This window comes from Delphinus delphis, chromosome 20 (assembly GCF_949987515.2).
Source record: "Delphinus delphis chromosome 20, mDelDel1.2, whole genome shotgun sequence".
Taxonomy (NCBI): Eukaryota; Metazoa; Chordata; class Mammalia; order Artiodactyla; family Delphinidae; genus Delphinus; species Delphinus delphis.
The window spans coordinates 38,300,701-38,327,719 of NC_082702.1; the positions used below are offsets into that span (position 1 = coordinate 38,300,701).

At 39.9% G+C, this 27,019-nt stretch overlaps 1 protein-coding gene across 9 annotated transcripts in view; it reads right to left on the reverse strand.

Annotated features, from left to right (window-relative positions):
* Positions 1-5,836: 5,836 nt before the first annotated feature.
* CDH11 (cadherin 11) overlaps positions 5,837-27,019 on the reverse strand; it is a 146,634-nt gene continuing 125,451 nt past the window's right edge. For all 9 annotated transcript variants that reach the window (XM_060000315.2, XM_060000322.2, XM_060000318.2 and 6 more), the window contains 4 exons: positions 26,791-26,924; positions 26,445-26,562; positions 11,377-11,628; positions 5,837-9,019 (listed from right to left, as the gene is read on the reverse strand). In XM_060000315.2, the coding sequence (XP_059856298.1) occupies positions 8,523-9,019; positions 11,377-11,628; positions 26,445-26,562; positions 26,791-26,924 (1,001 nt within the window). In that variant the 3' untranslated portion in view covers positions 5,837-8,522. The remainder of the gene's footprint in view (positions 9,020-11,376; positions 11,629-26,444; positions 26,563-26,790; positions 26,925-27,019) is intronic.

Sequence of the window (27,019 nt, forward strand, 5' to 3'; positions counted from 1 at the left end):
GCTGACTGTTGCTCTGCTGGGCAGAGCTCAGTAAAACTTTAATCTGCTTGACTGCTGATGGGTAGGGCTAGATTCCCTCCCTGTTGGTTGTTTGGCCTGAGGCAACCCAGTACTGGAGCCTATCCGGGCTCTTTGCTGGGGCTAATGGCGGACTTTGGGAGGGCTCATGCCAAGGAGTACTTCCCAGACCTTCTGCTGCCAGTGTCCTTGTCCTCATGGTGAGACAGAGCCACCCCCCACCTCTGCAGAAGACCCTCCAACACTAGCAGATAAGTTTGGTTCAGTCTCCCCTGGGGTCACTGCTCCTTCCCCTGGGTCCTGATGTGCACACTACTTTGTGTGTGCCCTCCAAGAGTGGAGTCTCTGTTTCCCCCAGCCCTGTCGAAGTCCTGCAATCAAATCCTGCTAGCCTTCAAAGTCTGATTCTCTAGGAATTCCTCCTCCCGTTGCCAGACCCACAGGTTGGGAAGACTGATGTGGGGCTCAGAACCTTCACTCCAGTGGGTGGACTAATGTGGTATAAGTGTTCTCCAGTTTGTGAGTCACCCACCCAGCAGTTATGGGATTTGATTTTATTGTGATTGCACCCCTCCTACCATCTCACTGTGGCTTCTCCTTTGTCTTTGGATGTGGGGTATCTTTTTTGGTGAGTTCCAGTGTCTTCCTGTCGATGATTGTTCAGCAGTTAGTTGTGATTCTGGTGTTCTCGCAAGAGGGAGTGAGTGCACGTCCTTCTACTCCGCCATCTTGAACCAATCCCCCAGGAAATGATTTAAAGTAGACAGGAGGTTGTGCTTAGGTTATAAGCAAATACTATGCCATTTTATATAAGGGACTTGAGTATCTGCAGCAAAGTTGAGAGGCGTCTGGGAGAACCCCTGGGGCCACAGTCCTTACATGGCAAAATGCAATAGCCATCTCTTCTAAGCATTTTAAAGCCTGCTCTGATGCAATTGGATCAAAGTCTTCAAAAGAGAAGCCTAATCTCCCTTGTCTTCACTTTTGGATCTGAAGTTATCTCTTGCAGATGCTAGAAATATCTGGTTTATGGTAGGAAACAGCCCAAATAACAGCAAAAAACAACAATAAAGTCATTCATTTGTGCTGCAATTATACATTTAATTATTTTCCTATTCTAGGTCCATCTTTCCTAGAGTTCTTAGAGGAATGCCAGACAGAGATTAGATATCTCCACTGGCCATGAGACCCACAGACACTAAGTGAACTTTGCAGGGCTAGTAAGTCACATAGATTATCAGATGGCACTTCACCGATCTGCTCAGTGCATCCAGGCCCAATTTGATCTATGTGTTGGGTGAATATCCAGTCATGGCAAATCTAAATCCAAAGCATGATAATGGTACTATCAAAACATGGGGGCGGGGAGTGAGGGAAGATACCCAGAGGAACTCTCACATATACCTTTCCAGTAGTTTTAAAATGCTATAATACCTAGACCATAAAATGAAGGATTTATTTTCCTTTACCCATTCATCCCTATATTTCTGCCCCAAATATTTACTCAGCACCTATTCTGTGCTAGTAATCCAAAGAGAAAAAAAAGAAAAGGTGGGTGCCCCACTGATCTAGTTTGCTAGGTCACCATCATCAAAGTGACCACCTCTTTACTGATTTATAAGAGAAAGTAATTTGAAAATTATGTTTCCAAGCACTACTGTTTCATTCACATCCCAGTTAGTGTTTGGGAAAAAAAAGAGGAAGAAAATTACTGTAGCATAAAATAATTTCCAATTTCCTGAGTGCTAAATGAAGTAAAAATTGTGGTTAAACTAAACTCATCAGGATGGTTATTTTAAAAAAAAGTATGCTAATGAAATTATATGTCTTCAAATCTAAATATTTTCAGAGTTATGTCTATTAAAAAGGAGTCCCATTTTTTGAACAAATGGGCAAAAATATATCAAATATGAAATTCCCCGTATTAAATGTAAGTTTGTGCAGTTCTTGACAAGCTCATCCAAATTCCATGTATCACTTGATACACAGTTTCTACCCAATTAAATATAATTCATAATCATGTGAATTTATTTATTGTCTTCTAATGGAACATTTAAAACCTATTTTACCTGGCACTTTGCCAATATCATTGCTATCCATTGTAGTCAAACAGGCGAATTTGTTCATCAGGTAATTAGCCTTATTTAAAAAAAATTTTTTTTTTTTTTTGCTGGTAGGAAACTTAATCAGTTCTATGTCTGTCCTAAACTATGGTGTGCCAAGCTATGTTCTATTGTTGGCTCAGGACAGAGAGATGAGAGAGTGAATTGATTTTGAAGAGGAAAAGGGAGGCATAAGGAAATGAAATTCTTCCCTTACATTGTTCTGCAACCTGGGATTGGGAAAAGGATATTGACACTACTAGTATAATTACTACCTTATTTTAAGGGTTTGCCCTGTTCTAGGAACTGTTAGTGGCTCTAGAAACATGAGCTCATTTATTCTTTACCACCACTGGCCATGTTATTTGCATTGCATGTTTGTGGAAAATGAAGTTCAGAGAGGTCAAGGTACCTGGCCAAAGTCACACAGCTAGTAAGTGTTGGAGCCAGGCTTTACACACAGTGATGCAATGAATGCCACACCCAACAAGGGGTAGTATATTGCTTTTACTCTTGAGCTGAAGATTTGAGGTTCATGAGGTTTGAGCCTTAGACTAGTGTTGCCTCTGTGAGCCTGTGACAGATGACCATGTGCCGGCGATCAGCTGATTAAAGTGGCAAGAGCTATAAAATCACATGTAAAAATGTATTAAAACACCTTGAATGAAGAAGGCCCTTTTATGAAGACAGTAGGCCCTTTTATGATAATAAAAATCATTAGCTGAGTTAGATTGCAAGATGAAAATTCAGTTCTTACTCCCAGTCTACTGGGGCCTGACAAAGGCTCCAGACTGACATTTTTCCCCTCACACAATTTTAGTGCAACGAAGAGGATGGAATATCAAACTTCTCTGTGAAACATATTATAAAGAGCTATGACATGCCTAACCAGTTTCTTTTATATTTGATTTGCAACATACTATAGAAAGACTGCAAACCCCAGCAAAAAGAATTCACAGTCCTGCCTCATCTATCACTTTGGACTTGGAAGGCAGGCTGGGCATTCAGAGGTGTGACTAGATCCTATTGTCCAGTTGTGGTGAATGGCAGCTTGAAGGAGTGTCCATCCCAAGTTCTTACTGCCAAGCTTGAGCTAAGTCACTGATTATGAGGAATAGTCATCGCGGTTAGCTCTTCAAGTTTAAAGGATAAAACCCTTGATCAAGGTGGGAGAAACGAGATCTATTCCCATCCAGCTTTGACAATCACCTCCTGTGTATGTGTTGGAGAGACACTTAGCCTCTCTGGTCTAGTAAGATGGGGATTGTAGCACATACTTTGTCTTCTCATAGGAATGAGATCAGTGTCGTATCTAGTACATGGCCTCCCACACAGTACAGGCTCAAAAAAAGCCTCATTAATTGGAGAAAAGAATTAGTGCATTAATTAATACTCCCTTCTTATTTTTCAAAGCATTTGACATATAAGGATAAGGTTTATGCTTACTAATTATCCTTATTAATAAAACTAAAGTCAGCATTACTCTTCAACACCAGAGGGACTTACTTTACCATCAAAATACTCCTTTAAAGTTGGGAGAGAGCAGTGAAACCCAGTTAGAAATAGTCACTCCTGAGACTTCACCACCTGACGACCCTTACTCCACATGCCCAGCCCTACTTCTGTAGTGAGCTAAGTGGCAAATCCATGTTTCTGATTACCTAGTTCCACCTAGCTGCCACACAAGCATCTCTAATTTACAACTCCAACCCAAACTTAATTCAACTTCTTTCCCCCTAAACCACTTTTCCTTTTGGATTTACAATCCCAGATACCAAAAGCACAATCCACTCAATTTCTCAAGTAAGGAAGCTTAGTATCTCACTGGCATTCTCTAATCAGTCATCAAATCTTGATCAGTCTGCCTTATCAGTGTACCGTCATTCATTCAAGTACTTTTAAAAAATATTTATTTATTTTCCTTATTTATTTTGGCTGCATTGGGTCTTAGTTGCGGCATGGGGTATCTTCGTTGAGGAACACGGGATCTTTTGTTGCAGCACGTGGGCTTCTCTCCAGTTGTAGCATGCAGCTTTTCTTTCTCTAGTTGTGGCACGCAGGCTCCACAGCTTGTGGGCTCTGTAGTTTGTGACATGCGGGCTCTCTTATAGAGGCATGCGAGCTCAATAGTTGTGGCATGTGGGCTTAGTTGCCCTGTGGCGTGTGGGATCTTAATTCCCTGACCAGGGATCGAACCCGTGTCCCCTGCATTGGAAGGCAGATTCTTTACCACTGGACCACCTGGGAAGCCCCTCATTCAAGTATTGACTGATATGTTTCAGACAAAATGCAAAGAACTGGGAATACAAGAAGATAAGATCCCTGCCCTCTTGGGGCTTGCATTCTGGTGGGGTGGTCAGACTCACAGATACAGGAAAAGCCAATAAGTAAAATAAGTTTACAGAGTTGTAACTGATACAAAGGAAACCAACATAGAGTGAGCTACTTTAGATGGAAAAGGGGGCACATTTTGTCTGTATGAGGAACTAAAAGGTGGCCAAGGTGGTTGGATCACAGTGCACTGATAGGAGAATGGAGTAAGATGAAGTTGGAGAGATTTGCAGGGTGCTGATCATGTAAAGCAATAAAGTAAGGGAACTGACATATATTTAAGATTTTGGGAAGCCAGTGAAGAGGTTTAAGTTATGGAGTCATGTGGTCTGAGTTGGGAGTTCATATCCCTCTGGCTTCTTTGTGGAGAAGTTGGGAGCAGGAGATCAGCTAAGAGGCTGTGTTCATCCTTCAGGTCAGAGATGATGATGGGTTAGACCAGGCTGGTGGCAGTGCAGAAACAGCAAAGCCTTGCCTCTTTTCCATCACCAATTTACTGAATTATTTTTGGATACTTCTATCACATTTTGACATTCATAATAACCCTCCTGACATGCCTCTGGGTTTATATGCTCCTAATCTGTCCGCCACACTGCCTGGCAGCTAGATTTGTCCACTCTTCTGCTCAGAGGTCCCAACTCACCCCCCATTATCCTACAGAGGCTCTCAAAAAGAGGTGAAGGATGTTGCATAATTACCCAGGAGCAATTTCAAATACTATTGACCAGGTGTCACCCTATACACAGGGTTGTACTCTCCGGGCAACTTGAATGTGTACTTTTTAATGAGTTCTCCAAGTGATATAGATAATCTGCTCTCTTATTTTCTCCATCATGCCAGGAACAGTGGCGTATAAAATGCAGCTTAGCTAAACACAAGATCTGTCCAGAAAGGCCATGATTGGCGTACCCTCCATTCACAGTTAACATCTCACCATATCCTATTATGTCTTTTATTTATTTTCTTCCCTCAACTCTGAAGGAGAGGAAATAACCTGATGCATTGTCTGGGGAGGTGGGTGGGCATAGAGGTAAATAGCTGATTACAAGGCAAAAGGATAGATATTTTGGAAAGGGTTGGAAAGCCTGAAACACATCAGGAAGCAAGATTCATTCTGCAAGCTTGGGAAACTAGCACAGGGTCTACAAAATAAGATTTTGATGAGTGAATGAAGGAGTGAATGAATGATGATTGAAACAATACCTACTACTGAAGGACAAGAATAACAAAGCAGAGTCCTTTCTTTAGCTGAATCCATGTCATAAAGCAGTGATTACTTTATATTGAAATAAGGAAGGACCACTTAAACTAAGATTGCTTTTAAGGTAATATGTTCCAAATGAAAAAAGGACTCCACTAGTTGGGAAAGACGTTTTATTCCCAAGCTTCTAAGAGGGTTCTTCTACAAACAATAGAGGCTTAAAGTAAAAAAGAGAAGATAAAAAGAAAAACAAGTATTTTTAACTATTGAAAAGTAGACAGCCTTTTTTTTTTTAAAAAAATTAAACATAAAAAATGTGAAACTGTAGTTGTCAAATCTAATCCAAATACATTCCTAGAAAAAAGGATCATCCACGGTGACAGGCTTCCTTACAGCTGTATACTTGTTTAAGTGCTATTCATTTTCTTTTTTTTTTTTTTTAATTAATTTATTTTTGGCTGCATTGGGTCTTCGTTGCTGCATGCGGGCTTTCTCTAGTTGCGGCAAGCGGGGGCTACTCTTACTTGCGGTGTGCGGGCTTCTCATTGTGGTGGCTTCTCTTGTTGCGGAGCACGGGCTCTAGGTGCGCAGGCTTCAGTAATTGTGGCTCACAGGCTTAGTTGCTCCACAGCATGTGGGATCTTCCCGGACCAGGGCTTGAACCTGTGTCCCCTGCATTGGCAGGCAGATTCTTAGTCACTGCGCCACCAGAGAAGGCCCAGTGCTATTCATTTTCCTTTTGAGTTATTTCTTCACTTCAAATTCAACTGGAGATCTGTGCAAATCTAGCAAAATATTCTTTGGATTACAAAAAACATATAAAAAATGAACAAAACCTGCAATTATGGAAGTCTTGAGAGTGTGCAATCCTTCACTGAAATGAAAGATTCCAAGGTGACATTGTCCACAGAATTTATTCCGTTGAAGTGTTCAGACAATTTGATTTAAATGCAAAGGAATATGGAAGTGAGCACTTCATCAAAACATTTCTCTTTGTATGCATTTTGACTGAGTCATAAAAATAGGATGTAGCAGGATATCAAGAAATTGCTTGAAACAAACTCCCACAATAAAGTTAAAAAAAAAAAGAAGATAATCTAAAAATTATCTGCAATCATAGAGAAGGCGTGTGCCCTCTGTCTAAGGGAAAGAGGAAAAGCACTTACAGCATAGCATAACCTGTGTGTCCTTTCCCCGAGTATTGCTATGTTTTGACCTTTGGCCCTACGGAGCAGGTGAAGTGTCCTTCACAGAAGTCCCAACCCCCAGGCAGCAAGATGGGACTGCAGGAGACTGCAGGCATACTCACAGATCAAATGGCATTGACCCTCAGAAGCCACCATGGTCCCTGTCCTCATTCTGAGCTTATGGCCCAAAGCATATTTTAAAACAAGGTTTGGAAATGAATTGCTCTTTCTTTGATCACACTTTAGAATGCCACATTGTTTTAAGAGGAGTTAAAATTATAAAAGGAAAAATAAGCAGTTTCAGCTGGCAGGGTCATTATGATAGCCTGGCAAGATCAAAGTAAGGAAGAATAGAATAACATTGGAGGTCTGATCTGATAACTACACGTGGCAAATGTATATTTTTGACTCTTCACCCCGCCAACCCTCAAATGCTCGGTATGGGGCATAAAATCTCCATCTTGAACTTCAGAGTTCTGATAGTTTCATTCCCTCATGGACTCGTTTCTCATAACCATCAAATTACTGATACACAAGATAAACGCATATTATATAACAAGTATTGCAAAATCATAGACTGACCTAGATCTTTAGCATCCTTCTTTTATAGAAGATGCGTGTGAAGAGAAGTCAGGAAGCTAACACCGAGAATGTACAAAAGAGCTTTAAACAATGCTACAGAATCTTGTCTGAAAAAACATTTGTAAAACATATTTGATTTTAAATAAACAATAAAAGCAGCAGACTACAACAGATCATAAATAGAGTTATTAAAAGATCACAAATATCTTAAATTAGAATTATAAATGGGTCATTAGAAATAATTTTTTTCAATGTTAAGAATCAAACCCAGAATTAAAAAAGAATCGTTTTTTTTATTTCAAAGGTTGCTTCTTATATTGAAGCTCATATTAAAGCAACAGTACAATGTTCATAAAATATAAGTGTGATGCCGTAACATTTCTTACATGTCAGAATACTGATATTTGTATGTATACTAAAATAAGAACTTTAAAATTGTACAAATAGATACATTAAAAATGACATAGAAATAGGGCGCCTCTCACTGAAACAAGACAGTTATATCTGGCACGTATTAGTTTAAGATGAAAGTAGAAGCAAAAAGATTTACAAGAATCAGCAGTAACAAGATTGATACTCAAGAGACATAATTGTACATTGTATTGTACATACATTGTATGGGTTTAAGCTGGCTGAATATTATATATTTCAAGTTTAAAAATGCACTACATATAGAGTGTCCATAGTTTAAGGCGAAATTACAGCTCAGAACTGTTGTCCTTTCTAATTTTGTGGAAGCTTCTTTGACAAATTTAAAAAAAAAAGAAGAAAAAAGGACTTAGATGTTCATAACACATAAACAATTTCCCTTCATTGTGAGTTCACCGTTAGACTTCCCCTTCTCTTAAATATTTTGTATGCCAAGTGGTTTTCCTCTAGCCAAGTTGATAAACTTCAATATTTGCCTTTTTGTGAGAAAAGGTACTTCACAGTATTTACCACTTTGATGTCCTTGCAGTTTTATTAAATGTATCCTCTCTGTAAAACTTTGCTTGTTTTAAATGAGCCTTTCCTTGTTTTAAAAAAATACCTGTTTACATATCTTCTAGATTCTTCAGAACACCAGACACAGTTCTTAAGGCCAAATTTGTATCGTTTTTGTTAAGAGTCGTCATCAAAAGTGTCTTTGGAACCGTACAAGTCCGCTAGTTTCTTAAATCGAGGTCCCCAGTTCTGCAGGTAGTCATAGTCCAAGTCTGAATCTGTGGTGGCCGACTCTAAGGAACTCAGGGACCCGGCCACAGAGCCCCTGCCTTCGTAACCATAGATCTGGATGGAGTCATAAGGAGGGGCGGTTGGGTCATTATCCGCCTCCTGTATTCTCGTGTTGATGAAGTCATCCACATCCACACTGTTGGGTGCTGGCCGGAGCCCAGGTCTAGGCATGTACTGATATTCAGGTTTTATGTCTTTGCGAGGGATAAATCCATTGATACCATCAGGGTTCTGGAGGGTGGCAATATCAAAGGCTTCTGTGTCTTCTTCCCCACCCCCCTCATCATCATAGGTAATGATGTTCTCACGGACATCTTCTTCCTCGAAGACGATGAGTGGTTCTTTCTTTTGCCTTCTCAGTGTCACAAACAACACTACGATGACTACAGGGGGAAAAAAAGAAAAAGAAAGGAAGCATAGGTTAAGCCCAGTCTTCTGGGTTCTTTTCCCAGGGAAACTCTGCTTACCTTAAAGCATGGTGTACACATGCTTCAGAACTGGGACCAGTCTATGAAATGAGAGCTTTACCTGGAATCCCCAAAGATGTGCAAAGTTGCCCTACACCTGGCTCTTCATCTGCAAAATGCTTCCAGGAAAATATTATATCCAAACAAACTGGCAAGTTGGAACTATTTTGAGTTTTTACAAATGAATCCAACATTATTTAGAAGTCATCTTCAGAAGAATTAGGAAGATTCTAAATGTGTCCGTCTGCAGCCTCTTAAAAGTGGGTTATGCCTGTTTCTTTTTGCAAAGGAAGACAGCTGCCTCTCCAAAGTTTACAAATGAGGACATTCAGAGACTTGAGGTCCTAACTTTCTACAGGAGGTGCTGAGCCCCTGCCCAGAGTTCTGAGGTGGGGTCAGCATTGACCTTACTCTACCTTTATAAGAAATCTTATCATAAGCATGGCTAGACTCTCTTCAGACCACTGTATAGAAGAGGGGTAGTTTATAAAGACCCCCAAGAGACAAATGACAAATCTTCTCTATCTGAATACAGGGAAACAGCATCAGCTGAAACTCCAGATGAAACCACTGTAACTGTCTCTTCCCTGGGAGAGGGGATTCCACTAAACTCAGGGCATGTAGGATGAATAAGCAGAGTTGCTTATAAGGAAAGCTCTGACACTGTTTCATTCCCTATCAACCCCCCCACCTCCCCACAATGTTCCATTGGAACACTCGCCCACACACTCAGCAAGATTGAAGAAAGTGTTTGTGGCTGAATTTGGCAAGTGACTTGAGAGCCCCTCTGGGTCCACCATCACTCTGAGATGCAGGGATGAGGGTCTGCACTGGACCAGACTGTGAACGGCTTCCAGTGCTCAGCAGGCAGTGTCTTTCCCCTGTGCCTTCTGTAACAGCACCCTCACCAGGCTCATTCTTTTTCACTTTCTTTTCTTGGCTGACTCTTTATCTTTCATCACAAAAATCCTTCCTGATATGCCATTCTGATACCAGACAGGGCTATTGGTATCCACTCTATGTACCCACCTGGCCATCACCGTGACACGTGTCACACTGTTCACACATCTGCCTCCACCACTAGATTATGAACTTAGAGCTTTTCTGTTTTCTGCTCCCTCTGCTAGGACTATCCATCCATCCCAGCCCCTTTCCCCAGCTGGAAAGCTCTTTCAGCATCTGATAAGTATGTTACATCCTCCAGGAAGTTGTCTCTGACCTTCCCAGTCAATGTCAGGTACTTTCTACTCTTGTGCTCCCACTGCCTTAGGTTCGTGTCTCTATCATGGTGCTCACCATGTGCCTCTGCAATTTATCTGCTCATGCCTATTTTCCTCAATAGACTATGAACTTTTTGATCACTGAGATCTTGTATGATTCTTCTCTTTATCCCCCAGGGCTGAACACAGGGGCTGGTACCCAGAAAATACTCATGAACTATTGGTTGAACTAAACTTGCTGGCTCTTCCCTATGTATCAGGGACACATTAATTCATTCAGTGAAGAACTAACCATCATGGAACAAGTATAAATTTGATGTCAGACATACTTAGATTTGAATCCTGACTTTTTTGTCATACACGAGTTCTGAGACTTTGGGACGACTGATCTAATCTTCCTGAGGCCCGGCACTGGTAGATGCTACCTGCATCAGCACATTCCTGCTGTTACAGAGTAAACCACAGGTGGGACTATGTGCAGAAGAGGGGCACCTAACTCAGCAGGCAAGTGCAGGAAAAGCTGCTCTGGGCTCCCCATGAGCTGATGCATGCACCCAGATATTACATATGACATCTAGAGGAGGAGCCCAGATCCAGCTTCAGCCAGGCCAGTCTTCATCCAGTTCCTTGAGTCCTTCATAGACCGTCTTTGACATCACGATTATTCTTTCTACCTCTAACTCTTCTCATTCCTCTTGTAAGGCTCACCATTGTTCATATACTAGGTCTTTGCCTAAATTCCTCTCCTGAAAAATCTCTGATGTTCAACCCCGTCCCCTGCTGATGCCCCCAGATGTCTTCTGTTATGCAGTCCTGTGATGCCTGGCATTTGCTCATCACAACCACCCCCAACTCGGCTCTAATGCTTGTTAAGTTGCCTGTTCCCCCACCATACCCTAAAATACATGAGCAGGCAGGCATCCCCTCTTTTTTGTCTCAAATTGCCTCCACGGCATATAGCACAAATCCCAGTAACTTGAGAAATATATGTGTTTCAAGGATGGGCATCTGGTTGAAAGGCCCTTCCTACAGGTAACCTGGGAGGTCCCTTACCCAGGAGAATGACAATGCAGGCAAGGATGGCGATCAGCGCCCCAGTGCTCAGGCCGGCGTTCAGGATGTAGGCCTCTGCGTTGCAGGACAGCAGTGCCCCGTTCACATCACACCCACAGACCTTGATGGTGAGGGTGTTGGTGCTACTCATGGGAGGGATTCCACCATCACTGATCACAATGGGCAGGAGGTACAAATCCTGCTTCTGCCGACTGAACCCTCCGCGCCGGGCGTACACCCCTGCGGTGTTATCTGTTGGAAGAGGGGAGACAAGGTGTACTCGCAGAGCAAGACCACGGAATCACAGACTTCACATCTTTGCATTCAGCTTGGCTGATCTGAATGTGCTCTTCTCACCCCAGGGCTACAATCTGAATCCTCCCCACTTGTTCTTTAATCTAGACATCTATAGAAGCCACAGTCATTTGGCATGAAAAGGATCCCTGAGTTTTGTCCCATCTCGAAATGAAACGCAGAAATCAGCTCTTTTTTATTTCGTCGATATGAATGCCTTCAGTGGCCGGGTAACCACACCATTTTCTGTTTGGGTGTTGTCCCTTTCCTCAAATACAAGGAAGTATGGGCTTCAATTCCACACTCTATGTTAATATACGATAAAATTAAATATATAGGCGAGTGTGAGAAAAAACACACAAAACCCTTCTTTTTTCAAGTTTGTACTTTCCCTACTTCGTGACAAGCCTTTGGCCAGTTTTTGTTACTTTTTTGAGAGATTTCTAATCTACCCTCAAATCTTGCCCAAACTATGAACCCACTTATAAGTCCTAAAGGAAAATATTATCTTTAGAGTGGAAATATTTTATAATCCCAGCAGCAGGTTTACAGTTTCTCTGAAATTCAGCCACCCAGTTAAACCTGTCATTCCTGCTTAAAAAGATGACGTTTTCTCTGCTGCTCACACAACACAGCCCACATCTACATGGTGGATCACCAGATAGTTCTCTGATCTAGATTTTACCTTGCCTTCTAGGCTCATGCCCGCCCCTTCCCACACGCCCCGGTTCAGCCTGCTGTGCAGAACTCGTGTCTGTTCCCCAGCACACTACACTCTTTGTACGCCTTGGCTTTGACCCTTTGCTTTAATGCCCCCAAAAGCCATTCCTTTGATCATTACAAGTCAGCTTCTCAAGCCTCAAAACTGAATCCAAAAGTCACTTTCTGGGAGCCGTTTCTAGACCTCTCCCCTCTTCTCCTTTGTGACCCATCCCACTGTACGTTCCTACAGAAATCAGCCTCCCACTCTTCTGTCATTATTTGGTGGCATAACTACTTGGGTCTCTCCTAGACTGTGAACTTCCAGACAATAGGGGCTTTTATCTGATTCATCTCAGTCTCTCCACTGCTGGACACACAGCAGACATTCAATAAATATTTGTTGAACAAATGTCGTAACCTTGTTCTGGGAAAAGTTTCACCCAAGTTCCAGATGTTGGTTTTCATGTATTTCCCAATTGTTTGTAACCTATTCCTCCAAATGCTTCCTCATCGTGTTTTCTGCATATCTCTACCAGCCATAAAGAATTTTTCTAGGCCATATGCTCTGCATTTGGAAAACATCGCTATTATAAAACTGTGGAAGTTTTGAATATACTCCATCAAATTATACACACACACATCCACACACACACATCCTCAATATGGCACACATGTTTTTGTGTGAGTTAGGAATCAGTAATTTATAGCAACAAGAATGTTATGACCAACATGATGGCCCAATAGCCAGCATGCTTTAAATGGATTGACAGGACCATGAATTAGCTCTTGTGGTAGGAAAAATTATCTTAGAATCTAAAAATTGAATTCATATATTTTAGGTTAAAGGAAATGTAATATATTCTGTGTGAGATAAAAAATACATACAAATGGCAGATTCAGTCTCATTTAGGACTGAGCAGATATTCTGAGTATTGCAGAAGGTAAGGTGTGTGTACCTGCTGGCTTTTGGCAAGACTTATTTTTTTTTTTTTTTTTCGGTACGCGGGCCTCTCACTGTTGTGGCCTCTCCCGTTGCGGAGCACAGGCTCCGGACGCGCAGGCTCAGCGGCCATGGCTTACGGGCCTAGCCGCTCTGCGGCATGTGGGATCTTCCCGGACCGGGGCACGAGCCTGTGTCCCCTGCATCGGCAGGCGGACTCTCAACCACTGCGCCACCTGGGAAGCCCCTGGCAAGACTTATTAATGACTGATCCTCTGCCCTTTGCTACCAATCTCTCAATAAAAACAGGGCAGAACAGCTAGCCCTCATTTCTGTATTTTCTGAAGTTTGTGTGATTGGTGTATATTGCTCTTACCACTGGAGGAAAATTATATGTACTATGAAAAATCATGAAAAAATAATAATAAGCTGGTCAAATAGAATGTTAATATTCAGTTTCCTGACTGTTCTTTCCTATTCTAGGCTATAACATTGTTGTATGCTTAACAAATACAAAAAATTTACATATCTACATAATTAATTCAAATGTTATTTTTTCCATCTCATAAATTTCTTTTGAATTCAAGTAAGACTTTCACAAATGAAATGTTAAAATATCGGGGCTTCCCTGGTGGCGCGGTGGTTGAGAGTCCGCCTGCCGATGCAGGGGACACGGGCTCGTGCCCCGGTCCGGGAAGATCCCACATGCTGCAGAGCGGCTAGGCCCGTGAGCCATGGCCGCTGAGCCTGCGCGTCCGGAGCCTGTGCTCCGCAGCGGGAGAGGCCACAACAGTGAGAGGCCTGCGTACCGCAAAAAAAAGAAAAAAAAGTTAAAATATCTACCACATTTTAATGCTCTGAAATGTCACAAATGCCATCGTAAATAAAAATGAATATGAAAAATTTACGAAGAAAAGCAAATTAATTGCTCAGTCAAATATACCTCTCTGTTACAAATGACATCCCCAAGAGGGCATTCACTTAGTTTATCTATTGGGTTCCACCCTGTTACCCATGGTGTAGTTTGGAGGGAATGTGACCTGAGTGTTTTTATTTTTTTAAACCCGTGGAAGCCATAATTTAAAATCTGTTTTTCAATGTGCCATCCATGCAAGACTGTACCTCCAGATCATAGCAGGCTGGCTTACACATGAAGGTAATTGAAAATCACACACTAATGGAAAACATGTTTCTGAGCAGGACACCAGCCTGCAAAGTCAAGATGTTTCACATTCTGAACAGCTGAGTCCTCTCAGACACACTAACTATGAAATGAAAGCTCATCAAAGTACCCTGCTGACTGAACCATTTACTGTCGCTGAGTGATTCATCAGTAGAATCTCGAGAACTTTTAAAAAGTGTCTTCTAGTCAAACATGTTTCACATATGGATTTTAAGATTAGTTTGAGAGGTGGAAAATAAATGGAGTGAAGGTCTCTTTCTGGGCATATTCTAAATCCATGCTTTAGAATGAGTCACTTGTCCTGTCAGAGCCTCACTTATTCATCTTTAAAATGAGGACACTGGTTGATATCAAGCATGCCTCATGGGGTTGCTATTGGAACCAAATAATATAATAAAAGCCCATGGTTGTCCTCTGGGCTGTGCTTCCAGAGGGCTCAGGAATCATTCTACCAGAAAACCTAGCACTAGTATTGAGATCCTCCAGGGATGGTGAACTGGTGAAGGGTAGATATGGTTAGACAAGAAGCATGTCTAACCAGACTAGTTTGGCACTTAGGTGGTTACTGTGGTACGTAGGTGGTTGCTGTGGCATGAATGCATAAAATATCCCCCCTCTAGATCTAAGTGGCCCCAGCACCAATGCAGGGATGAGTTTTTCTGGGGGAGGGCCATATCAGAGGAGACAGTGCCATATTCTCTGATAGTCTTTCTTGTGGTCCACTCTGATCACTGATCTTTTACTAACAAAAAGAGCCACTATGGGCAGGGATTCCATGAAAATCAACTCTAGAAAAACAAACGGAAAAAGAAACACACAGTAATAAAAAAAACCCTCTAGGAAATCAATTTTGCATCTTATGTTTGGCTACAGATTCTCTCATCTAAATTATTTTAATTAGCCAGCTACTCCCTATCTGTCTTTGAGAGGGTCCCCTTACTTTGGACATACACATTTCTGAGGTTTATTGGTGACCCAAGAAAAAAATAAGAGCTTCTGTGAGGACACGTTTTCAGGGAAGTGTCAAATTGGCTCCATGGTTAATAAGATGAGGCAGAAAACGACAAATGTTGTATGGATTTTTAAATTTCCATCAAAAGATTTCTCAGACCCTTCTCCTTTATAAAGCTTCCAAAGAGCAAATCTCTCAGTATTTGGGGTCAGACAGACCTGGGTTTGAATCTCGACTCTTCTACATATCAATTGCCTGACTTTTAGACATGTTAGGTAAATGTCTTGATTTGCTGTATTCTCATCCAGAAAGCTAATAATTTTTAGGGTTAAATTTGATTCCATTCATAAAGGTACTTAGCATAGTGCCAGGCTGTTGGAGATGCTCAGTAAATATTAATTCTATTCTGGAAGCTCTCCTCTTGGTGCAGTAGACTAATGAGGAAGAGAAACATACTGACAAAGAGAGGAAAGTGAATTCTTGGAAATGTCATCGCAGTTTTGAATGCAGTTGCCTACATAGAAGGGCTCATCATCCAGAGGCAGGAGATAGTTCATGCTCTTCAATCCTGGGTGATATATTTCCCATGGTAAGAAAATGTTTTTCTTTTTTTTTTTCTTTTTTTTTTTTTTTTTTGCGGTACGCGGGCCTCTCACTGTTGTGGCCTCTCCCGCTGCGGAGCACAGGCTCCGGACGCGCAGGCTCAGCGGCCATGGCTCACGGGCCCAGCCGCTCCGCGGCACGTGGGATCTTCCCGGACCAGGGCACGAACCCGTGTCCCCTGCATCGGCAGGCGGACTCTCAACCACTGCGCCACCAGGGAAGCCCAAGAAAATGTTTTTCAAGCACCTCGGTGTTTCATCCTGACACCCAATGTTCTCCTCCCTGGCCACAAACATGGAAGCAGTTAGCAGTTCCTTTTTCTTACCCCTACTTAGGCAAAAACTTGTAAATGAGGCTATAAATTACTAGTATATGTGATGTACAAATTGTAGTATTTCTATTAATGGAAAATAAATTCAGGTTTCAAATTTTTATGGCTACAACCTGGACTCCTAACCGTATGCTGTTTTTATCTGCACACTTTGTCATTACACTAACAAAATGTAAAAGTTCCTGATAATGATGTCTCCATGGTACCAGTTTAGAGATGCAAATGTATGGGCTATGATGATGATGTCACCCAAGGGAGGAATATATACAACTGATATTAAAAGGGAAAATTATGATAGGGGAGCAGCCTTTGATACACAGACTGCACAGAGTGCCAACCTTGTATTAGGTAAAAAAATAATGGGAACAGGGCAAAATGGGCAGTATATGGGCATAGCCCCTGCATATTAACAACCTGAAAAGAGGAATCACTGAAGCAAAGGATTAGTACTTTCTGCTCTCACCATGATGTCAGGAGAGAGGCTTGGCCTGAGGTGAGAGAATGTTGCCCCAGTAGCTTTCCTAAAGAGCATCTTAAGATGCTCTTCCTTACCACTTCTTTCCCTCTGTCCCTCTCTGTTCCAAAGCTAAAAATTCCCCCACTGATCAACTTGATCAGAGATACTTCAGCCTGTGAAGATAGGCGCTGTCTGCATCAGACTGGAGCCCATCTCTTGAGACTGTTAAAGAAAAAAAAAAAAAATATGGAGAATCTAGGCCAAGCCTTAAGCCTTGCTCTTATTTAATTCACTTCTGACCTAAATCTACCCACTCTACCCTTTCCGCTCAAACCTCAGAGACAAAGTAGATCTATCTACCACATTAAAAGCTTCCACACACTTGAAGACAGTTATGCAGTCACTAGTAGAATAATCATTATTTGATTACTTTCTTCTGGGTCCTCTCTACTTTCCTTAGAAATGTGGCAATAGCTGTATAAGAATAATGAAAAAATATATATATACATATATATATATACATACATATATATATAGTGTGTCCCAAAAGTCTCAGTGGAGTTTCAAGTTTAATAATTTCAGAAGTATACATGCTATACAATTACAAAAGACATCATTGAAAAGTGTAATTATTTAGGTTTTTTAATACTCATTTAGAGATGTGATTTTTGAAAAATTAATTTCAATTTTTGACGCCAGTATTTGCCACCTTGAATCTGAGGGAGGGACTGAAATAATAGAAATTTCAAATAACATTTTTAAAGTTTGTAGCATTAATTTTCTGATATGACTAATGCTTAAAGGTGAACTGAATAGCTTGCGTATATATCTTTTCTTGTCTTTCTGAACACCGTACGAGCCATCTATCTACCCATAGTCACTGCTCATATTTCATTTCACAGTCTACGGTAACTGTTTGAATGTCTGTCCTCTCCATCAGACAGTAACCTCCCTGAAGGCAAGAACCTTGCTCACTCATCACTGTTCGGTTAGCAGCATTTTGTGTGTTAGAGGAATAAACAGTTGAAGGATGTTTCTTTCACTATATCTCAGCATCCATCTGGCTTTCCCACACAGTCAGATTTTACTGATTAGCTTGCCATCAATTTCCAGACTCCATCTTCTCCCACTTTGTAAGTTTGAACCCAACTCCATCAGCGCTGCCTGTATCAATATTATGGATCTGTTCCCAGTAAATATCATCTCTTTGTCTCATTATTCTTTTCTCATTATTTAGGGTGAGTCAGATCCAACTAAGTAACATTTATCGAGCTGCTAATATGTGCAAACCTTATTCCTTGTTACTTCCTCCTACCTTATCCCAAAGAATTTTTAAATTATGTGCAGAAAGTATAATTACCTTTATTTTATATGAAAAGAAATGGAGGAAGCAATTGATCACAATAACATGGAAAATACAAACGAAACTAGGATTCAAACTCCTCTAGGTTTCACTCTTTTTTCCCAGTGCACAGCAGACCCTAGAATCCTGATATTATTGCATGCCAATTACATTGGTTCTTTTTTTTTTTTTAACCAAATTTCCCCAACATGGTTAGTTAATTAGATGGACACCATCACCGCCTATAGCTAAATTCAGATAGACTCAGGTCCCAGATAAAAGAGCTGCTCTTAGAAACCTAAGATGTTTATGTCAGAGAGACCTACAAAGAATTAAGGGCACTCATTCAACACCTCTCTTCCCATAGCACTTCCAGAAACACACACACACCTTCAGAAACAAGCCAACATGCAAGGGGCAAAAAGAAATCTATTATTTTCTCAATATTTTGGAATAAAGGAAATGCTACAATCAGGTAAATTCTATGAGACTAGCCTTAAAATATTAATGCAGAAAATTGTTTGATCCAAGACTCTGATGGCTGTAATGTTTCCCCTCTAAATCAAGGAGCTACATACTACAGGGGAAGGGGGAGGATCATGATCTTTTACTTAACACCTTTGACACTGAGGGATCGGCAAAATACAAAATGCAACAAATAACACTGTGGAATAATTGCCTATGTGCATGTGTGTATGAGGCATCTAAGTGTGCCCTGTTCCTGGTATCAATAGACTTTTCATTGTTATAAATTATCACATCCCTTAGAATCAACTCTCCCTGCACTTTTGTTAGAGGACAATTTTCTCCTTGGTGATAGGGAGGGAGAAAGGAATATATTTCTTGGTTTAAGACAAGGAAAACTACCAAGGAATTCAGCGGGATATAAACATTTAGGGTCTTTTAGTGAGTTGAGAAATCCCAAGAGTAGTTAAGTCAGTGACCAGAGGGAACCTTGAAAGAAGAATCTGTCTGATCCACCAAGAAGACCTATTTCTCTTTCTCTTGAATTGAGGAGGGGGTGGGTTTCCAGATAAATTGTATTCTGTGTTGGACAAGCTGCAGCATGAATTTCAGGCAGAAAAGAGAACATAATTATTTATACAGTGAAAATGGCAGGGCATTAAAAGCCATCTGCCATTTTGATCTGCCAACAGAGCATCTTCCATATTGAAGCAATTAAGGGGGGAAAAAGTTCCACAGAAATCTGTTTGGCTATCTTTGAATTATAAAAGTGAAAAACCAGAAGCATATTTAGATGATTTTTGGTGCTGCTCATCAAAAAAAGAACTGTCCTTAGTTTAGACCAAAAAGTGGGGGTTGCGGGGGAGGGGGAAGAGGAAAGAAAGAAAGATGTTTGCCAATTGGTCTAATCAGGGTCAATCTGTCTTGGCTATCTTTCCTTACACAGCCAAGCCTGCTTTCCATACAAACTCTATTTTGTTCTCTTTGTTTTTTTTTATTTTTTAGCAGTTCAAACTTAACTCTGAATGTATCAGGTATCAGAGCTCATTTGATCTATAACTTGGCCCATATTAGATAATACACTTGCAAAATAAATACATTTGAAAGTCACCTCTTCCTGGATCCAAACCTTAGATGTCCAATATAACTTTGTGGAATAATAAATAATGAAAGGGTGGATGGATGGATGATGTGGTATTGGCTCCTACAGAACATTCCAACACCAAAAGATGGGTTGTCTTTTTCAGCCTGAAGCTTATCTCATAACATAATCATTTTTCCACAGTAATAACTAATCCCTGAAATGTCTGAAGCACATTACATGTCTTTCCATCTACTCTTTCACTTTAATTCCTGCGTTCAGTTAACCCATTTTTCTTAAGTTTTCTTAAGTTTTCTTAAGTGGGGTACTGCCCCCACAGAGCTCATATTCTAATGGGAGACAGACAGGGAAATGTATGCTTAGAACGCAGAGTGATAAGAAAAATACTAGAGGTTAGTGCAGTGTTCCTGGTGCACAGAGGACGTAGCATCCAAATGGGCTAGGGATGTCCAGCAAAGCTTCCCCTAAGAGACTTCATCTATGGTGAGACTTGAAAGAGGTGGTATAATAGGCAGTGGGGGTACATTTTCCAGAGAACAAAAGCATGGACATGTGAGAGCATGGCATATTTGGGAAACTAAAGGTGGTTTGAAGTTTCTGGAGCCTACGTTTTAAGGTAGCAAGAGAAAGGAGGTAATAGATGCAACGTTTATGGGAGGTAGGTCATCTCATTTCTTGCTCACTAGGCTATAAAGTTTCAGTTAAATCCACCAGAAATGGAGACCCATAGAATAATTTTAAGAAGAAAGACATTATCAGTAAGGGCTGAGTTAATGGGGGGCAAGACTAGAGTCAGACAGCCTGTTTGGAGGCCATCATGATAGCTACAGCTCCTCTGCAGGTAGGTCATGAAACAGTCACTATCAAAATTAGCTGTGCTTTCACAATATAACTAACTTTGCTGCATGTGCTTTTGGGAATTTCCTGACATCTGGGACTATCTGCTAAAGCCAATATTTAATCTTTAGCTCTTGCTCTTTTCTCTATATTTTATCATTGTTTAGAATAAGAGGTTTGGAACTTTAAAATATGAGGTTCAGTATCAGGATATGTCAATTTAATTTATTGAGTCATTAGGTCAAGGGTCAAAATCATACTATCTCTTTGTTAGAATCCAAAAATCGTGATTAAAAATTGAACATCCATTTTTAAAAATAAAATGCTAATGGAAAGGAAACTTCCTAAAATACACACACACCCTAACACAAATCTTAATTTTAATCTTCTTAATTTTAATCTAACAACCAATATTATGCTTAATGATGAAACTCTAGAAGTAATATCCCCATTAAAGTAACAAGTAAAGCCATTATTATTGCTATTATTTAACATATAAAATGCAAATCTATGCAATTTGTAAAAAAAACCCAAATATTAAAAAAAGAATGAAGCAAATTATTATTATTTAATTTTTATGTAGCTGTCTCCCTAGAAAACCTAAGAAAATAAGCTTAGAAGTTATGTCACTTTAGAACAATGTCCAATAATAAATGAACTAACTAAAAGAGCTATAGTTTATACTAAAAATTGTCACTTAGAAAATATACATAATTTAAAAATCTACCTCATAATAGTTTCTAAAATATAAAGTAGCTAGCCATAAACTTAGTAAGAAATGCATAGAACAAAAATGAAGAAAACTATAAAACATTCCTGATGGTAATAAAAAGAGAACTGAATCAGTGGAAAGTCAGATCATGCTTCTAGATAGGAAGAATATTTTAAAATTCTTAGTTGTTAAATTAATCCATAAATTTAAGGTAAACTCAATAAAATTCATGAAGATACTTATCAGGCACCTGAAAAATAATTCTAAATTATACCTGGAGGAGCAAAGAAACCAAAAGCTAAGAAAGAGTAATAAAATGAAAATAATGTAGACAAAACCCTTGTCAGATTTTAACACACATATTACACGTGTGCAACCGTTAAAGAAAAATATGATACTATCATGAGAATAAATAGAATAGGGAGAGTTGATAGTCCAAAAAAATAAAATCTAATAGTATGTAATGTAGGTGAAAATAAGGATGGCATTGCAAAGCAATTGGAAATGACCATTTCTTAAATGATATTTAGGAAATGGCCAACAAAGGGAGCCTGTGTATTTATTTCACATGGATAAATGATTGAAATGGGAAACATGATATATAAGAAGATAAGCTAGGTGAATATTGATATCACTTTTCCATGAGGAAAGTCTTGCTAAGAATAATTTTAAGCAGAAAAACTGATACAAAAATTACAACATCTATACTTTAGAACATAGCATAATCAGGATTGAAAGGACATTGAAACATTGCAGAAATCTATGCAATAGGTATGATAAGTCACAAGTTAACAGCATTAAAAGATGAAGAGACTTTATAAATCAATTGCAAATTGACGAATATACAATTCAAAAACTGGGTAAAGGACATGAGTAGCCGATTTATAAAGCAAAAAAAAAGAATCAGGGAATTCCCTGGTGGTCCAGTGGTTAGGGCTCTGGGCTTTGACTGCAAGGGGCACGGGTTCGATCCCTAGTCAGGGAACTAAAATCCCACATGCCACGTGGCCGAAAAAAAGAAAACAAAAATTTTGTACTTCCCTGATGGCGCAGTGGTTAAGAATCTGCCTGCAAATGTGGGGGACATGGGTTCAATCCTTGGTCCTGGAAGATCCCACATGCCACGGAGCAACTAAGCCCATGTGCCACAGCTCCTGAGCCTGTGCTCTGGAGCCCTCGAGCCACAACTACTGAGCCCGTGTGCTGCAACTACTGAAGCCCGTGGCCTAGAGCCCATGTTCTGCAACAAGAGAGGGCACCGCAGTGAGAAGCCCACGTGCTCCAATGAAGAGTAGCCCCTGTTCACTGCAACTAGAGAAAGCCCACGCACAGCAACGAAGACCCAACGCAGCCAAAAAATAAATAAATAAAAGCAAAAAATAAAAAGAGCTTCAATTAAAAAAAAAGAATACTTATTTAAAAAATCCTAACTTTACTAGTAATGAAAGGAATTGAAAATTTTAAATGTGATATGTGATTATAATTCACTTATCGATTTGTGAATCATTTAAAAAGAATAATAGTATCTAGAGTTGGCTTGAATGTGAGGAAATGGGAGCTTACCTATTTTACTGATGCAATTATAAATTGGTATAATATTTCTGATAGGCAGTTTGTCAATTAAGTATCAAAAGCTTCTGATACAGTAATTCCACTCTAGGAATCTATCCTAAAAGAATAATTAGATATTTGGCAAAGGTGTGTGAAAACAACGTACTTACACAACAATAGTCAACTGATATCATATACCCTTGTAATGAAGTTAGGAGGATATTTAGGGGAAAAAAATGTTGACATAAGTATACTGATGCTGAAAAATGCATACCATGTATTATTATGCAGGGAAAAAAGCGGACATTATTTTATGGTTGCCTTTTTTAAAGATCAAAATATATGCCGGGCTTCCCTGGTGGCGCAGTGGTTGAGAGTCCGCCTGCCGATGCAGGGGACGCGGGTTCGTGCCCTGGTCCGGGAAGATCCCACATGCCGCGGAGCGGCTGGGCCCGTGAGCCATGGCCGCTGAGCCTGCGCGTCCGGAGCCTGTGCTCCGCAACGGGAGAGGCCACAACAGTGAGAGGCCCGCATACCGCAAAAAAAAAAAAAAAAAAAAAATATATATATATATATATATATATATATATATGCGCCAAGAAAAAGTCTGGAAGGCTATAAAAATTAGCAGTGATTATTTCTGGATAGTATATTAAGTTATTTTATTATTTCTAATTTTATTTCTGCTTGTTTGTATTTTATAATTTTCCTACAAGGAATATGTATTAATTATGCAGTAGAAGAAACTTATAAAATTCTTTGCAAATATATTTTACAATTACTATGGCTGTGATTAAAATTAAACTTGAAGTACAGTTTGTCCTTTTCTATTCACACTTTCCCTGTAATACTAGTTTGATGAATTTATTTTAGATTTTTTCTCTTCTGAAGACTGTTGTTATTTGATTATGGGGTAAACAAAGATTTTTAAAGAAAATAATTAATTAGAAAAGACACAAGCTCTATATTCATAATATATAAAGTGTTACTACATGAGACAGAACCCTTTAAACACTCAAACATTTTAGTTCAATTCACTTATTGCTAGAGTGACCTTGGGCAAGTCTCTGAATCTTCTGATGTTTCATATTCTTTCCTCATCTAGGAAATGGGGATAAAAATATCCAACATGCCTACCCCCTAGGGCTGTTTACCCCTAGGGCTGTTTAGGAACTACGTGGAACAATGGCCATTAGCAGGTTTTATAATCCAATGAAGAGCTACATAAATGAGATGGGCTCTTCTCAGTATTTTTTTCTTTGCACTTTTCTTATTCATTACATGTTCCTTATTTTTTTTTAAAGATGCCATAAGTCTAATATTTTCAAAATAAATGCATCTCAAAGCCTGGGTGGATCAGCTCTTCATTTCCCCAAACAGCACCACTCTTGATATTATTAGCCCCAGATGGACTCAAATGTTGAAGAGTTATCCAGTGTTCTACTTTCCTGCTGCCTGCTGAGTTGTCTGAAGCTTGGGCTGTAGAATGGAGTAAGATAAAAATGAAATAAAAGGCTTGTGTGTATTAAGATGGCTTTCCCTCTTATATTTTTAAAGAGGCGAAACGCTTATGCCGAGTTTAGGCAAACACAATCCTGATTATTTACATGGCATAATGGAAGTAAGCACTCAAGGAGAGAGAAATCTGATGCTTTTACTCAGCATGCTGTAAACCAGTATCTCATGTTTTCTATGGAAAACAGTCTCAGCTGGGAAATTTGGTAACTCAGTAGGCTATTAATAGGATGTAGAATGTGATTACTCTTTTTGGATCACTTCAATATGTAATTACTTTTAGGATCTGGTAGAAGGAAACTCTATTAAATGATAATTATAGGACTGTATTTGCTTTAAAGTTCTGTAATAGCTCTAAACATGGGAGTTTTCATTAACTGTTTGCCATAGTTAATAAAGTCATTTTTCTTAAAAAGTAGCAATTCCCTGCAAAAGTGGTAGCTCCACAAAGGATTAGTTTCTTATAGGAAAGGGCAGGGGAAACAAATTGTGCAGTAGGTTGGCTTCTCCATGGTAATATAATCTCCTTGAAAATATAGATGGCATTCCGAAGTACTGTGACAAAGTGAAATATTTATAAGTCCCTAGAGAACAATAGGTCTTAGTATAATATTTTCAGAGGGTAAACAGCAACTAAATATTATTGCACACATAAAAAGAAGACAAGGCAGGTGATGGAGGCAAAGTTGGCAAAGAAAAGCCTAGAAACACCAGCTGTTTTAGGAGGTGTCCAGCGATAAACAGGGTTATTGCCAGGAATACATCCAGCAATTAGCCCTCAAATGTAAATTGGGGATTATATGAACACATAGATATAAGGATCATAATGAAAAGCTCAAATCAGTCCAAGAAATAATAATAAAGTATGCCAGGTCATATCCCCCCAAATCCAAGGAGCATGGGGCACAGTGGTTTAGGCTGCAACCTCTAGCCTCTGAATGTCCAGGTTTAAAATCTAGGTCTCGCTCTCACATGGCTGATTTACTTAATGGCCTGTCCCTCATTTTCCTCATCTTCAAAATGGGAATGATAATAATAATCCTCACCTATGATGCTGTTGAGAGAATTAAATAAAGTATGGGAAGGATCTTGGCACGGTGTTTAGAACATAGTTACTGGTATGTGAAATATAGCTAATACTGATAATGGTGATGGGGAAAGTAATATTACTTATTAGATTAATTTAAGATCCTATAAACCTGATCTCAGTCATCAAGAAAGCAATATATCTATAACCTCGTACATAGCTAGCATGTGTCTAATGCAAACATGTGTTCAGAAGGATCACATTTTATTCCTATGTCAAATCATGGCATTTGTCTTCCTGTTCTAATAGACCTGCATTGTCACAGGCTTATAGGAACAGGTGCAGGCCAAAAGACTCTTGCCAGGAGTCAAGAAATTTATTTTTTGATCTTGGCTCTGCTATACACTTTGTCAAGGGACTGCATCAGTTTGGGCCTATACTACAACAACAACAGAAAACAACTACTTCGAATAATTTCCAAGTCTAGAACCTCCTTGACTAATGAAATGAGAAGTAGAAATTGCATCAAATTTTGCATGTTTACAGTGGAGAACAATGCTTTATTCATGCCCTTCAGGCAGTAATTCCATAACTACCTTTAGGTATCAACCACATTGCATTAAAACTATGCTGGGAAGGGAAGGACAGCTGAAAGATTACATTACCTTACAAGGTTGAACTGATCTCTTTTAATGCTTTACTTAATATCAATATTCATAAAGCCATGCTTCCCCCTAAGGATGTATCAACCTCTTAAAAAAAGATAAATGAAGTTGTTTGCGTATTGACCCTGTAAGCCTCCCCACTTGGTTTTCGCACTGCTTCGTGAATATCAAAGCCAACAACAACAAAAAACGTAAAATAAAATTAGACTCACTTATTCCTATGCACCAAGAGAGCCCATATCTCAAAATGAAGGTGGCATTATGATTTTTTGTTTGTTCTTCAACAGAAAGGCATTATTAAGATTAGGGGAAATACTTGTGCTCTGCAACATAAAAGCCGTTTATTTTCCATTTCTACTTCTCTGAATGCACAGGAACCTTGGTACGAACCTCTGTTGTCTCTGACTGTGAAATTTGGATTGTGAATGATTTCAGGGGGTAGACTGAAGATAAATCTTGGTCCATTGGCTGTGTCATCCTTGTCATCTGCACTAATTGTAACAATTGGCTGAAAGAGAAAGGTGGCCCATAAATAAATCATGCTGACATCGGCACATCATTCATTCAAAAATTCCTGGCTGGCTGAGAAGGCTGATTTTAATTAGAGAACATAGCTCCAGAGCTAAACCAGGGCTCTGAAGCCTTCTTGGGCAGTGGGAAGTATCTCCAGGTGATGCTCTCAAAACCAAACTCTGTTTCTAAATGCTTATTCATAGCCAAGGCAGAGCAGCGTTACCTGGTTAGAAAGTGGCTTGGTCTGGTCACTCTCACAGATGAAGCCTTCATAAGGGGCAGCAAACTTGGGAGCATTGTCGTTGACATCAAGGACCCTAATGGCCACAGGGACTTTGGCTTCCTGATGCCGGTTGTCTGAAAGGAGAGAATTGAGACAGTAAACATGTGCAAGGGAGGAATCCATGTTGGTCCAAGGTTACTCTTGGGAAAAAGTGAGCTCCAGCCACTCA